The sequence below is a fragment of the Arvicanthis niloticus genome, chromosome 2, assembly GCF_011762505.2.
Source record: "Arvicanthis niloticus isolate mArvNil1 chromosome 2, mArvNil1.pat.X, whole genome shotgun sequence".
NCBI lineage: Eukaryota > Metazoa > Chordata > Mammalia > Rodentia > Muridae > Arvicanthis > Arvicanthis niloticus.
Genome location: NC_047659.1, coordinates 97,687,905 through 97,703,754, shown reverse-complemented (window position 1 = coordinate 97,703,754; position 15,850 = coordinate 97,687,905). Strand labels below are relative to the sequence as shown.

At 39.5% G+C, this 15,850-nt stretch overlaps 1 protein-coding gene across 2 annotated transcripts in view; it reads right to left on the bottom strand.

Moving 5' to 3' along the window:
* The window catches only part of Usp8 (ubiquitin specific peptidase 8), a 51,620-nt gene extending 37,614 nt beyond the window's left edge, over positions 1-14,006 (bottom strand). The window contains exons 1-3 of one of the 2 annotated variants that reach the window (XM_034496290.2): positions 13,627-14,006; positions 4,010-4,179; positions 1,849-1,993 (exon numbers count right to left, since the gene is read on the bottom strand). In XM_034496290.2, coding sequence (XP_034352181.1) covers positions 1,849-1,993; positions 4,010-4,113 — 249 coding nt within the window. In that variant the 5' untranslated portion in view covers positions 4,114-4,179; positions 13,627-14,006. Of the gene's footprint in view, positions 1-1,848; positions 1,994-4,009; positions 4,180-7,452; positions 7,681-13,626 lie in introns of those variants that run through there. The other variant, XM_076929693.1, reaches the window with a different exon arrangement.
* Positions 14,007-15,850: the final 1,844 nt, after the last annotated feature.

The window sequence follows — 15,850 nt, the reverse complement described above, 5'->3', positions numbered from 1 at the left end:
CAATTTCTCTAGAATGTTTTGAAGAGTGTTTGAATTTCGGCAGGATTCTGGCTTCTTAATCTGCAGAGAAGTATGCCTTTAAATACTAAGAGATGGGTTCTCCCTTAGCAGGACTAACTCAGCCATTTATGGGGAAGCAGATGAGGTCCTAAGTGCAAAGAGACACTTATAACTACTTTAAAACCCAGTAATGATTAGCACGATTTTGCTGGTGGAAGAAATGACCTACGACCATTAGCTTAACTATTAAGGTATCCCTCTTTATTAAAAATGTCATCTAGCTGAGCAGTGGTGGCACATGCCTTTAATCCCAGCACCTGGGAGGCAGAGGCAGGTGGATTTCTGAGTTCGAGGCCAGCCTGGTCTACAGAGTGAGTTCCAGGACAGCCAGGGAAACACACAGAAACCCTGTCTCAAAAAACCAAAAAACCAAAAAAAAAAAAAAAAAACAAAAAAACAAAAAACAAAAAACCAAAAACCAAAACAAAACAAAAAAAAACAACACTTAGAGCAAAAAGAAAGGGGACTCCAAATAAGAGAAATTCCATTCCTTCTGTAAGTCAACTTTCCCACTACAGAACAAAGTAAAACACTATAAAGTATCAAGTGCTAACAGTGTGTGTCACTGTAACCTCCAAAATAAAATATCAATAATAATCATTAAATGGCTGGGCATGATGGTGTACTGTTGGAACTGAAGTGCTTTGGAAACAAGGAAGGGGGACTGTAACCTCTATGCCAGCATGGCTTTGAGACCCTCTCAGACAAGAAATGGTTCCTCTGTGGGGTAAGAAATCTCTAGGCAGTACTTTGCTGTCTCTATGTCATAACAAGCTCCTTTCTTAGGTGGGAACACTAATTAATACAGTATTCTTCCTATTCTTTAACACTACCTAAATATTATTTTGCCTGTTTCTAGAACAACTAAAATGCAAACCTCTTTTCTTTTCTCACCAATTCTACTCTCAGTTTCTCTGTCTATACCATGCCAGCCCTCACTTTCTACTCATGACTTCAGCAAAGTGAAAGACTACTATCTACTAAACATATTAAGGACAAAAAAGAAAACATGAATACACAGAGACACTGAAGTCTTGCTCTTAATTCTAAAGCTTTGTCTAATACAGCTCCAGTGTCAGTCAAATAAAAGGCTGGCACATAACAATTAAACATTTTACCTTAAAGCACAACTGAAGACACATTCTTAATTATTTTAATTTTCATTTGTGTGTGTTATGTGAAAGTATGCCACATGTGCAGGTGTCCAAGGAAGCCAGATTAGGGCACTGGATACCCTAGAGCTGGAGTCAGAAGCATTTGTAAGTCACCTGAAATGGGTGCTGGGAACCAAACCTGGGCCTTCTGTACAAAGTATTCTTATCCGCTGAGCCATGTCTCCAATCCCTCTGTTTTATTTATTGATATAGGATCTCTCTATGTTGTCCAAGCAGCCCTGGAACTCTTGGGCTCACAAGAGACTACAGGCACGAGCCACTGCACTTGATCTAGCAATAATTTATTACAACAAAAGGCAAACAATCAGTTTATATACTGTCATATACACATATTGATCCAAGCAAAATGTATGCATGAATACACTAACAAATAATAAAAGTGTATTTTTGCTTTGCTTTTCCTGGCCACAAAGGAGTTAAAAATTGTCAAGGTATCATGTGATCTTGATCCATTGTTATGTTGGTGACAGACTCCTGCTCAGCATTACCAGACTGCCAGAATTGAGAGGTGAGGAGGAACAAAAGTTAATGTCATAAGTAGTTAAGGCTTTAAAAAGAAATCAATAGTTCTACTGTGTAAAAATATCAAATAAAATAGCAAAAATGAGGGTACCTGCTGTTGCTTGAAATCAGGTCTCTTTTTGATAAGATTATAAACTGCCACATATTTCATATAAAGCACATAGGCCCTTTCCTCATCACGATCCAGTCTGCATTCTTCTGCTGTCTTGAAGATCTTCTGAGCGCTGTGTATATAACTTAGAAAGGAAGAGAATTTACAAAACTTGGTACTGGAAAAAAATACATAAAATAAACTTCATGATTTAAGTTTTTTACTTCACTCACTTAGAATTTATAACCTCCCTCCTGGGGTTAGGCTAGTCTTAAGAGATACACCAGACCCTGATAGAAAGAAATGACCATCTTTGATCTAACATTTACAAACTTTCTGCCTTTAGTATTTGAGAAAGTTCAAAGGTGGCTTTATTGACAAAAAAAAAAAAAAAAACAAAAAAAAAAAAAAATCAAGCAACAAAAATTAAACAAAATTACTTTTTCTGTTACCTCATATTACCAATTTAGCTCAAGAAGCAGCCAATTTTTCTCTATTTTTCCCCTAAATGGCATTTTTAAAAGCCATTCTGCCACTGATAATATTAAGAAATAATGGTGTGTGCCAGACTTTCTCTCCTCACTTTTTTTTGTTTTCCAACATTTTGTTAATTTATTAGTTTCTTAGCCATCCCAGGAAATTCTTGAAAAATATAATTAAAGATGAAAGATACTGCTTTCTTTTTAATCATTGGAATTTCGAGATACTTTTTGTTTTGAGCACTTCTTTGTGACATTGCTGATGCTATACATAACTGACTATTCTGCTCTCGTGGCTGATGACACCGTACAAGGAGTAAGTGTCTATTCTCATCTTCAGCTGTCAAGAGTTTCATTTCCCACTGTGGTGATCTCCTTACTGAGGAAGCCATCCAGCGTCTCCTGCCACCAGTTGTTCAGACTGGTAGAGTTTTCTAAGAGCAGTTAGCTACCTCTCTATAATTCCTTAGATGTACTGATAAGGCAAGCTAATACAGTTCATTCCTTTCACAGAGGAAGGCAATCATTTAGATATGTGACTTTTCTTCCTTTTTTTTAGGTCACAGAGGAAGGCAATCATTTAGATATATGACTTTTTTCTTTTTTTTTAGGCTTCTTCTCAAGAGCTGGGATGCGAGGTGCAAGCCACCACTCCAAGTCTTCATCCTGTATATTTTTCCTTTGATTTTCTTATATTTCAAATTTTATCTTTTATGTTTGCATCTTTAATCCATCTTAAGTTGATTTTTCTACCTTTGTCTCTGGAATCCAGTTGAGCCACCACATGAAGGAAAACACCACACAAACTTAGCTCAGAATCAATGGTAACTCAATTGCTGGGTGCAGCAACTAGAATCCTAGTCTTGTAAGCCATATTAAGTCTAAATCTTCCAGTGGTGAATCCGGGAACCACTTACAGCTGCATCTTGTCCTCACGCTGTCCCTGTCCAAAAGCCTCTCCTCACTTTTAATGAGGTTTTCACTGCTCAACTGGCACCACTGATGTTTTCTTTCCATTTTTCATTTTCCTGATAAAATGATTCATTAGAATGCCTACACAGGTGTCTTAGCTTTGTCTTCATTGATTCATTTGGGATCATGTTTCTCTCCAATCAGACAATATCTATTGCTCTCCCTTGCTCTCTAAGATCTACTTTTCCTAAGTCTGGGGAATGTGGTAGCTAGGTTCGCCTTTCTTTCTAAAATGTTATTTCTATCTAAATAACAATGTAATTATTTACTAATTTTAAAATCTCTTTTGCTGGTGAAAATAAATGTGAATAGAAAGTTCTCTTTTATTCTCTGTTCCTCAACAACTTGAGTTCATAATTTTAAAGACAATCTATTTTTAGCAAATTTTAATTTCCAACAAGCATTAGAATCAGTGAACCACTGGACCATGAGAGTTTGGAACCTCTCCTGGAAAGGCACATTTTCTACAGTGCCTTAGAAGGCAAGTAAACCCAGAGAAGTAAAAACACACAGAATAAATCATCAAGTTAAAGATTCTATCAAATTGGAACAAAATAAAACCCACAGAATAATAAAATTTGTATCTTAGGGATTCCACCATAACTAAAGCAACTCAGGATGGAAAGGGACTATTTAGATTTATTAAATCCAAATAATAAGGAAATTAAATAAAATTGATATGACTTAACAAACTAGCAAAGAACACACACTTCTTGGTGCTGGTCTTCTCAGGTTTAACTTCTGTCTTCTTATTGAGGTCTTTTAGTGAAGAACTGAGGTAGAGTTCTTTAGGAACTGAAGCTACAGCAGGCATGATGAATGATACTTGCTTTTCTACTTCAACAAACGGATGGTGTGGTTCATGAAAAGTAGTTCTTTCCTAAAACAAAACAAACAATTCCACTAATTATCCTCATCAGCAACAAAGTGTTAGAAACAATCAGAGGTAGAGGGAGGGGGGGATCTGGGTGGGAGAGGGGAAGGGGGAAGGGAAAAGAGGAACATGATCAGTTAAGGGGGTTGGGGGGAAGGGGTGAAGAGGAGAGAAGTTCTAAAGGCCAGCATAATGAATGGAAATATGCAACCCCAAGGAGTGGGAGCTGGGGGAACCCTCTAGAAAATACCAGAGACTGGGAGGTGAGAGACTCTCAGGACTCAAAGGGAGACACTTTAGATGAAGTGCCCAACAACGGGGAGAGGGAACTCGGTACAGTCCACCTCAAGTAGAAAGATAGGACAACAAGTGGAGGGATGAGGTTGCCATCCCACAGTCAAAAACCCTGAATTGTTCCTGTCTAAAAGAACTGCAGAGACAAAATGGAGAAGAAACTGAGGGAAAGGCAGTCTAGTGACCAGTCCAACTTGGGATCCATCTCAAGGGGAGGCTCCAAGGCCTGACACTATTGTTTTGCCATGGTGCGCTTACAGACAGGAGCCTAGCATGGCTGTCCTCCAAGAGGCCCAACAAGCAGCTGACTGAGCCATAAACCAGGCAGCACACACAAGCTAGTCCAAGGCCCCCAACACATATACAGCAGAGGGCTGCCTGGTCTGGCCTCAGTGAGAGAAGATGAGCCTAACCCTGGAGAGACTTGAGGCCCCAGGGAGTGGGGAGGCCTGGTGGGGGTGGGAGTGGGGGTTGGGGACATCTCTTGAAGACAGGAAAGAGGAGGAACAGGATGAGGAACTGTGGGAGAGGGGACTAGGGGTAGGGAAAGACTGGTCTATAAAAAAATAAAAACATGAAGGGGGACATGAAGTTTTGGGGATATGTGAAGGTTCTGTAATGAATTGGAGGGGATAGTGAGGTGTATATGATTCAAATACATTGAATGCATGTATGAAATTCTTACCAAACTAAAAAAAAATGTTCCTTTTTTTTAGAGAAAAAAAGTGTTAGAAAAATGAAACTCCAATGTAATGTAAGACTAGCAATATAAGGCTTTGGATTGGATTCCTGGCTTAGCAATACATGCATGTCACATGCACACACACCAAACAAAAATATCACTCTACTGTCAAGCATGGTCCAGCAATTGGGAGGCTGAGGTAGGAGGATTATGAGTTTATCACTAATCTGAGCTACCCAGTAAGACCCTGTATTCAAACAAAAACAAACACCCACTATTTAACTATATCCTTCCCCAAAAGGGTTCATTTTAAATTATCTTGAATTTCTATTTTGGGAGATATAAAACACACACACACACACACCCCTATGGTATCAAGCAATACTTAGTTTTAAATGTTCATTAACTAAATAGATTATTGTACCATTTTGCCTTCAGTATTAAAATCTTATCTATTAAAAAGAACAGAATAGTAAAGCTTTTATATTTTTCTGTTAAAACTACATTTGTATATAAGTAGAATTTCCAACTTGGAATATTTTGTTTTCTTCTTTATATCAGTTTATAAAAGAAAAGTAGTAGGCAAAACCAGGTTTATTTGGAGCTGAAAAATTAAAACATATTTCTGCTTCTGCCAGAAAACACTCTTATACTTTGGTTTACTCTGAAAGGGTCTCTGATGGTTCATGACATTCTTTGTTTCCTGGTGTGCTAATTCTGACCAATAGAAAACATGAAGTAGCCGAGCAGTGGTGGCACACACCTTTAATCCCAGCACTTGGGAGGCAGAGGCAGGTGGATTTCTGAGTTTAAGGCCAGGGCTACACAGAGAAACCCTGTCTCAAAAAAACAAAAACAAACAAGACAAAACTCAGAAAATATGAAGTAAACAAAATAAAAACAGGAAGAATCAGAAGGTATGCACTAATTAAATTGTGTGTGTAACTATTCACAAAGATACCTAGAGATGGAGCAGATCAAAGTACCCCAGGTAGAGTGTCTTGGTATGGTCCTAAGTGTCACCACCAGAAAACTACAGTAACCAGACTAACTTCCAGTGTGGTCTTCTGCCAGGCACAACTAATTACAATTTAGTAATTTAACTGCAACTTTATTTTTTCCCTATCATCTCTTTCTCTCTCTGCTCTCTAAATGATACAATCAATTCAGTTTACTTACAGAGATCAAATCCTAAAAGACTGAATGGGGAGGGCGGCAGAGAGATGGCTCAGAGGTTAAGAGCAATGGCTGGTCTTCCAGAAAACCAGTATTCAATTCCATGCACCCACACATTGCCTCATAACCATCTGTAACACCAATCCCAGAAGATCCAACACCCAAGCGGTGTGTAGATATACATGCAGACAAAATCACCATACACATAAAAAAAAAAATCAAGTTTTTTTGGTTTTGTTTTACTTTTCTAGACAGGGTCTTCTGTGTAGCCCTGGCTGTCCTGGAACTTGCTTTGTAGACCAGGCTGGACTCAAATTCAAGATCTGCCTGCCTCTGCCTTCCAAGTGCTGAGATTAAACATGCCTGAACAACAACAATAACAAAAAAAGTCTTAAGGGCTGATTATGGTACAGCTTAAGGGAATGGTCTTAGTTCATTTACATGAAACTCCAAAAGCACTTCAATTTCCTTTGACTCTAGTCATTCCTATATTAAATACTAATACTTTATGAATATCTGGACTTATCCCTTCCAATTTTGTGTTAGGATTATATTCTTACTGAGCAGTTTTCCTCTAAAAATCCCATTTTTACCTTTTCAGTTTTTTCTATGTATACTTGTTCCATGTATCTATCAAGACATGCTGAACTAAATGGTAACTGATACCTTGAGATATATATATGTGTATGTGTGTATATGTACGTATATATACACACACACATATATATACATACACACACACTTACATACATATACACACACACATATATATGTACCTATATATATACATATATATAGGTACATATATATACATATACATATATGTGTGTGTGAAACTAGAAACAATGACCTTGTATGTTTTTGCATACAAAAACTTTGTACATTTGACCTCCTGTTTCAAATCTTGTGTCTAAAGTTGTAATAATGGGAGAAATAGTTTCTGTCCATTCCATCACTTCCAAATGAGTCAAGTGACACTGGATGTGTTCTACTATCAATTCATTAACAATTTACCATCGAACTAACTAAGAATATTAAATAAGGGGTATGACAGGGATCCTGTGGATTGCCTCATTCTCACACAGCATCATTGTTTTAGTATCAATGTAAATCCCAAGCAGATTTACCTTGCAAATGTAGGCTCTGTATTAGAGGATAGGTGTTGAAGAAGACATAAGGCCTGGTATCTACTCCCTAAGGATGAACACTTTAGTTCAAAAACAGGTGTTGGATCCCTTGGAACTGGAGCTATAGATCCTGTGAGCTGCCATGTGGGTGCTGGGAATCAAACCTTGGTCATCTGGAAAAGCAGCCAGTGCTCTCAATCCCATCTCTTTACTCCCTAAAACTTGAATCTTTAAAAGAATGTGAAAATCATGTCAGATACATAGATAATTTAAAAGAGTAAGTCATTAGCTAGCTTAAAGTTAAATTTAAACTCATTGATATCCTGCTATATAAAATGCCATGCTTTTAGAAGCTGAAGAATTATAGTATTTCCACACAAGGCTTACAACTAATAGGAAACAAAACTGTAAACAGTGGAAATAATACCAGTATATGGTATTACAAATAAAAACATTAAGAGGGAAAACTACCACCAAAGGGAGCTAGAAGTAATCAGAAAAAAAGCTAACATAAGTATCTTCTTTGATGAATATGGCTTTGATAGAGAGGAGAGGGTGTGGGAACAAGGTCAAGAGAGCAAGTGCATCTCTAGGAATCAGGTGCCATGCAGAACATACAAGAAGCCATGAGGCAGAGAAGTCAAAAACAGTCTCCACACAAGTCATAAAAGGCTGTGAAAAGCACATAAGTATTTACTTTGTTTTCTAAAGGTAATGAGAGAGCCACAGCAGGGTTCTGAAGGAACCTGCTAGTTAGTTGTGCAGTCCCAACTAACAAGAGCACAAAGATGTGAAGAAAATCCTAGTTATCTATGGTAATGATTTGTGATGATGGAAGAGAAAGAAGGGTGGAGGTCAGACCTAAGGCAACAGAAATGAAATAGGGGAAGTAGAACAAGAAACCCTGCAAAGGCAATGACAGGACATGCCACATGGTCAGACTCCGGATGGAACACGTCACTAAAATCTTCAGCAATGGCTTTTTAGGCACATGGGTATTGTATGTATGTATGTATGTATGTATGTATGTATGTATTTTACTGGGTTATAGATCCAAGGTCAACCAGGGCTTCATAGCAAGACCCTGCCTCAAAGGGGATGTATATGTACCAGTAAAATTATGCAATATTTTAAAAAAGGATTATAAACTAAGGCAAACAAAATAGCCCAATGTGTAGCCTGAAGCTAAAGCAGGAAAACTGAGAATTCATGCCAGCCTAAGTTACACAGCAAGACAATGTCTTAAAACAAAACAAGAACTTGATAGCTCACATGACAGCAGTTCTATTCCAAATACAGTCCAAAGACCAACACTGGCCTGGGAAACTACTATTTGTTGTTCTGTAACAAAATAAGCTCACGACAGACTTCAAACCAAAAAGCATATACCTTTTACAGTCCTTGAACTTCCATTCTAAGTCTAGCTTTTACATCCTAAAGAAAACAGAAGACTAAGCAGGGCTACATAATGCAGCCATGTCTCAACACTGAAGGTAAGGTAGAACCTTAAGAGATTCAGACTCGGAACACACTTTTCTAAGAGATACAGAAAACAAAGAATGATGATCACAAATGTCTTACTCTGGTTAACAAGAGTTAATATCCATGAAATAAATCAACAGTCAATTGCTCTACTACACATATTAATATGACTCAGGTCACCAGCTGAACTCAAGGAAAGGAAAATCAAGTTCAGCTAGACAGAAAGCTTCAGCCAGCCCACAGTGTCTTCTTCAAGAAGACACTGGCCCCTTCCTTTCAGCTTAAGCTTCCCCTCTGTCTCTGACAGTTCTTGGAGTTCATGTCTTAGTCTGAGTCCTACACTGCTCAATACCTATACTGCTCAGTCAGTAGTTTTTAGCCCAAATAACAAATTGGCTGAAATGATGAGAGATGAGGTGAGAAAGGTAGCATTTCAGAAGGGAAGCACCATAGAGACATAAAGTGAGAAATTACTGTGAGAAAAGTAAGGCAAACTCTAGGAGTCATGAAGCAATGATCACTGGGATCACAGAAGTCCACTGATAACATGATGTGTCCTGACCCCACCTTCATCATCCTGTCAACACTTAATAGCTGCTAGATAAAAAGTAAGTACTGTCACAGAATGGAGGCTTGTGAAGACATTTGACAAGTCCATATTAGCTCAGGATGACCAAAATGAGTATATACAAGATGGATTTGAAGACAGGAATAAGGGAACAATACTATGGGAAAGAATAATTACAAGAACAAATTAGGCACACTGATTTGGTGATTTTCTGATTAAAACTGAGTATTTTCACTTGCTTACATTACCCCATTTTCCTTCTGTGAAAAGGGAAGAACACTAATGTTATTAACTAACATTAACAGGTATACAAAAATTTGTGTCTACACAAGAAGCTAGAAGGTGGTAAGTTCAAGGGTACTTTGGTCTATTTAAAAAGATCATATCTCAAAAACAACCAAACAAGCAAACCAGTAAGAACAACAAATGTGAAAAACAAAACAAAACTGTAGTTTAATAACTGATTTGGAGAGATGACTTAGTAGTTAAAAGCACTGACTGTTCTTCCAGAGGACCAGAGTTCAATTCCCAGCAACCACACAATTGTCTGTAATGGGATCCGATCCCACCCACTTCAGGTGTGTCTGAAGAGATCAACAGTATACTCAAATACATTAAGTAAATAAGTAAATAAATAAAAATAAAAGCTGATCAGCAAGCCGGTCATGGTGGCACATGCCTTTAATCCCAGCACTGAGGAAGCAGAAGCAGGTAGATCTCTCAGTTCAAAGCCAACCTGGTCTACACAGTGAATTCTAGAACAGCCAAGTCTACACAAAGAAAACCCTGTCTCAGAAGGGGAAAAAAAAAAAAAACCCTATTTTTGGGAGATTACAATATACTAGCACTGAAAATGATACTGTATCACTTTTATTCTGTGACAAAAAAAAAAAAAAAAAACAGAAATAATTTAAGGGGGAGTTTATTTTGGCTCACTGTTTTAGGAAGAGTTTCAGTCCATCATAGCAGGTTATGACAGAGTTTATGGAAGCGAGGATATGCTGAGGTGGCTTCTCTAATCTGGCAGACCAGAAGCAGAGAGCTCTAAGGGAACCATAGGCTGGAACAACCTTTAACAGGCTATCCCTAGCAACAAATATCCACCAGTCAGGCCCCACCTCCTAAAGGCTACATAGACTTCAAAATGGGGTCTGAAGCTGGAGTCTAAGAGAGCAAAATTTGAGTCTGGGAGGGGCATTTTACAACTATTTTATTTACCCTGCTTTTATGTAGTATATTTAAAAGCATATAAAATTCTCTTTAAAACACAGACATCAGCCATTGAGTACACTGGCACGGATCTGCAATTCTAGCTACTTGGGGAGGCTGAGGCAGGAGGATCTCCTACACCCAGGAGTTAGAGGCTAGCCTTGGTCATGGTAAGACACTTTCAAAAAATATAAATACATACAAACAAAAATGTATAGACATCACATACTAATAACTAAATTTAAGAGAATAAACCATCAAGGAATCGAAGCCTTGTTTTTTCTACAGCTGATATTTTACTTAAGACCTCACTAGCATTCTATGGGAAGAAAGACTCAGGAAAGAACAGACATCGCTACAATGAAGGAAAGCATAATGCTTACAAGGAAAAGAAGAACTCTAGGGAACATGAGTAAGTATGAGAATGCTAAGGAGGAAAGGAGCTGGGAGGGAGGGAGGGAAGAGAGTGCCCTAGGTTCTAAGAGCAATTTTATACAGTTCCATTATATTTGCTAGAGAGTATTTGATACATATAAAATACGGTTTTTGTGTGTTTTATACCCATGTGCCATGGTCACACACATGTTGGGAGCCTATAAAGTAGTTTTGTGAGCCTTTTGCTTTAAAAGGTAGGAGTCAGGTGTGGGTATATCATAGCAGTACTTTGATATCTATGTACCGTGCCTTGAGTGCCCTAGCACCAAACACACATAAACACAAAAATTGTATAAATTTATCATCCGACAGGGAGGGCGCCTTGATTGCTCTAACCAGTAGAATATTACTAGAATATGCCAATTTCTTGAAACCGGCTTTTCAGAGACTGAAAGCTTCCATTTTCTGCCTCTAGTGTAGTCATGAAGCCCAACACACATGCTATGATAAGTTCAATCCACACAAAGAGGCTGGCTGGATGCAGGCACTCCAGTTATCATTCCCAGCTGCAACCAACATTAACAACTCTCCAGGTGAATGAACAATCCTGAGTACAACTCAAGTGGAGCTTTCTGATAACCTAAACCCAGTTAGTTTTTATAATGAAATAAAAGATTAAGACTCCCCCCTGCTTCCTGACTGCTATGAGGTAAACAGTCCCCATTAACATACTCTTGCCACCAGGAGACTATGCTTCACCTCAGATGCAAAGCAAGGTTGGCTAACCTTGGGCAGAAGCCTCTGAAACTGTGGGGCAAAATAAATCTTCTTCCCTTTAGAAAATTAGGATGCTAAGCATATTGTGAATAAAGTTTGATGTGCTGGCTTTATATTACAACTGTTTTACAAAACCATCTGGGTGCTGTTCCACTTATGTTCTTATCAACAAAAGATCAGAATGATTAATAAGGTTCAAGTAAAGAAATCAACAAGTTAAAGGATAAAAAAAAAACTTTAAATATTTTTGCTAGTTGTTCTTACCCATTGTTATCTCAAAAAATACAAGTCTACAAGCAATTACTCGTTACTCACAGGTTTATATTACTACTGCAAGATCCGTGCAATTCAACTTTAAGTATGTACCTAATATCTGGTCAAAAGAGCAGGAATATACATTTTAGTATCCCCAGTGATACAGTGGCATAATTAAGATATATACTAATTCAGGTTCTTAAAGAAGCATAAATACAGCCAACAGCACCTTAATTTAATTAGGCCAGTGCTCTATAGATGAGAAACTACCTAAATCCAACATGATTGACTTTCAACAGGGAGTCTTAAACAGAAATTGTTAATTACTCACAAAGCAGAGCTCTTTTAAAACAAAAACAATGACACCCGGAGCCTAGCAGTGGTGGGGCAGCACTCGGGAGGCAGAGGCAGGCGGAACTTGGAGATCAAGGCAAGTGTGGTTTATAGAGTGAGTTCCATGAGTAGCCATGGCTACACAGAGAAACTGTCTGGGGGCCTGGAGTGGGGGTGGAGGCGAAGGAACCAAAGCCACCAAAACCAAAAAATAACGCATGGAATTTTTAATGAACTAGGATAATATACACAACTAAGAAACAGATTTAAAAAGAACACCTTTGCCAGGAATGGTGCTCCATGCACAGTTTTATCCAACTCTCAAGCCAAGGGAGAAGGGTTTCTGTGAGTTCGAGACAAGTCTTGTTTAGGTATTAAGACCCTGTCAGAAAAAACAAACAAACAAACAAAAAAACAAAAACAACAACAAAAACCCAACCAAGAATTACACCCATTAGCCAGGCATCCTTCTGATCCAAAACTCTAGAGCTTTTTAATAAATATTAAACTTCTTAGACTCTGCAACACCTCTGTGAGTCACGTAAATACTTCTTGAATGACTGACTTGGTCAAGGTCACAGACTGAAAGCAAGAACAAAACATAGATAGGAACAGGGTCTGCAGCTTTGTAGGTAAATAAACATCACTGTGATTTGCGGTTGACAACTCCCTCGGTGTATTAGAGTTGAAGTGAACTTGTCAGTACCAAAAGTCTACAAACGAAGAAACATTTTTAAGAAAAGAAAATGCCCTCTTTGAAGAAGTTTTAAGTGAGGTGAGTTTATTTAACTCAATTCTTGTACTTCACTAAAAACATGCGTTGACCAGGGTACAGGGGAATAGGGAAAGCATGACAAATGGTTGTAGTAAGGCCTGGGATTGTAGGTAGCACTAAATAAGAAAAGGGAAGCAAAAGGAAGGAGTCCAAAGTTGGGTCTAGTGTCCAACAGAAAGGAGAACTGGTCAAGGCCACCCTCTGCGACCCGCAAACCACATCAAACTCGCTGGGCACCATCGGAAGGGAACGGGAGAGACCAGGAGTCGGGCCCTTCCTGGACCCGTTGTTGTTGTCTGGGGTTGTCCCACCCCTCCGCGGACAGGGCTTGTCTCCCGGATGACCAGCAGCTGGAGGACGCCTTCCCCGGGAACCGGGGCCGGAGCCAGGCCGCACTCACCGCAGCGCCCACACTCCGCTAACGCCGGCTTCCCCGCCTGACGCCCATCGCCCACCACCAAAGGAGAACGAGACTTCGCTCTCAGACGCAAGGCAGCGAAGCTCATCCCCTCTTCCCGATTCGCATTGCGTGGCGACGCGTCGCGTCTCTAAACGTCAAGGTGGGGCGGGGCTTCTGTGAGCCCCGTAACTCCTCCTTTCGGTCGGGTAGGGAAGGACGTCAGAGTGCTCCTCTCCGGAAGGGTGAGCGCCGAACCGGTCTGAGCATGCGTTGGAAGGGCGGTTTTTGCTTTTTTTTCCTTTCCTTTTTTTTTTTTTTTTTTTTCTTTTTAGCCTGTGCGGGACGGAAGCGCCCGTGCAACACTTCCGGGATCTTCTTGCATCTTATTTCCGGGTGGAAGTCAGTTCAGAATGAGTCAAGTCTTGGAGCTGTCCACTGAGGGAGCGAGGATATTTTGGCGCCTCTCAATAGTGCATCTTTCTTTTCAGAAATTTTCTTCGGAAATTAGGGGGAAAAAAAAACGGGAAGAGGATTGATACCCTCTAAAACTTGGGAGTAAGCATTCTCCAAAACCAAGTCTCTAGTTAAAGAGCAGACGTGTTTGGAAAACGTATTGTACAAACACCGTCAACATCTCCTAAAGGTCCAGCCTTACAAAGCTGGGGTCTGAACTCTTTGGAGAGTCGTATGTGGAGAAAGAATGGGCTACCCGTGGACATAAAAATTGCTTAGGGTGGAGTTGTTGTACTGGTCACTTAATCCCTAGGGACAGTCCAAATGTTTGTTTGTTTTTGTTTGTTTGTTTTGAGACAGGGTTTCTCTGTGTAGCCCTGGCTGTCCTGGAACTCACTCTGTAGACCAGGCTGGCCTCGAACTCAGAAATCCGCCTGCCTCTGCCTCCCAGGTGCTGGGATTAAAGGCGTGCGCCACCACTGCCCGGCTGTCCAAATGTTTAATGCATGTCAAATCTGTAAGCACAGGTCTACTAACTATATAAAATGAAAATACTTAGAAGATAGGCAGTCATTAACCTTAAAGAGTAGTAAGCATCCAGTCCACCAACCTTTAAAATAATCGTTAATTTCCTTTCCATTACAATTAGCTACATGCAAAAATACTCTTGTACTCCTCCTTTAAAAAAAACCCAACACTAGCGGGGCAGTGGTGGCGCACGCCTTTAATCCCAGCACTTAGGAGGCAGAGGCAGGCAGATTTCTGAGCTCGAGGCCAGCCTGGTCTACAGAGTGAGTTCCAGGACAGCCAGGGCTACACAGAGAAACCCTGTCTAGAAAAAAACAAAAACAAAAAATAATAATAAAAAAAAAACCCAACACTAAATTATATACTATTTGTTCTCTCTAGACAAAGACTGGTGTGGTTAGATACACTACAATGCTTGGAACTACTGAATCAAAGCCTCGAATTTTTTTTCCCCTCACAATTAAGGAAGAAATTATTTTATGAGGACGGATTATTTTAGGAAAAAGTTTTTTTCTCTGCTCAGCTTTGTGGAACTGATTAAGGAAAGAAAACCTTAGAGCTGAATGTTAGAATATCAAACACATGGAGAACATTTTGGGTTGCTCTGACAATTGGAAGGAGGAAGGACTGAAAGAGGAAGAGAGACATCATTGGAGTGTATCAATGAAAAATTTCTCTGAGCCCAACAAGATGGGTGAAATCCTTACCAAGCAAGCTTGACAATCTGAGATTGATCCCTGGAAAACACACACACGTGCACACACACACACACACACAGATCTTCTGACCTCTGTGTGTTTCCCTTCCCTGAAAACAATATATATTTTTTAATCTCTGAAGATGAGGTACCATAAAAGCTTTTAACGAATACTTTTTAATATTCACCTACAGTTAAATATTTTTTAATTTTTATGTATTTATGCATGTGATGCCTTTCTGAGGCCAAAAGAAGGTGTCCTTGCCCCTAGAGCTAGAGTTATGGTTGTGAGCCACCCAACATGGGTGCTGGGAACTGAACCTTTGCCCCCTGGAAGAGCAGCAAGAGCTCTTAGCTCTTGAGCTATCACTCCAACCCACACCTGTAGTTATTTTATTTGTATTAATCTAATTCTGTTTCTATCTCGTCACACTCCCACCAAACAGAATCCGTCCTGCTTCACTGATTTCAGCTGGGTTTTCTAGAAAGCACAAATCATTTGCACGAGGTTCTGTGTAAATGGAGGAAGAGGTGGCCATGTGGGTC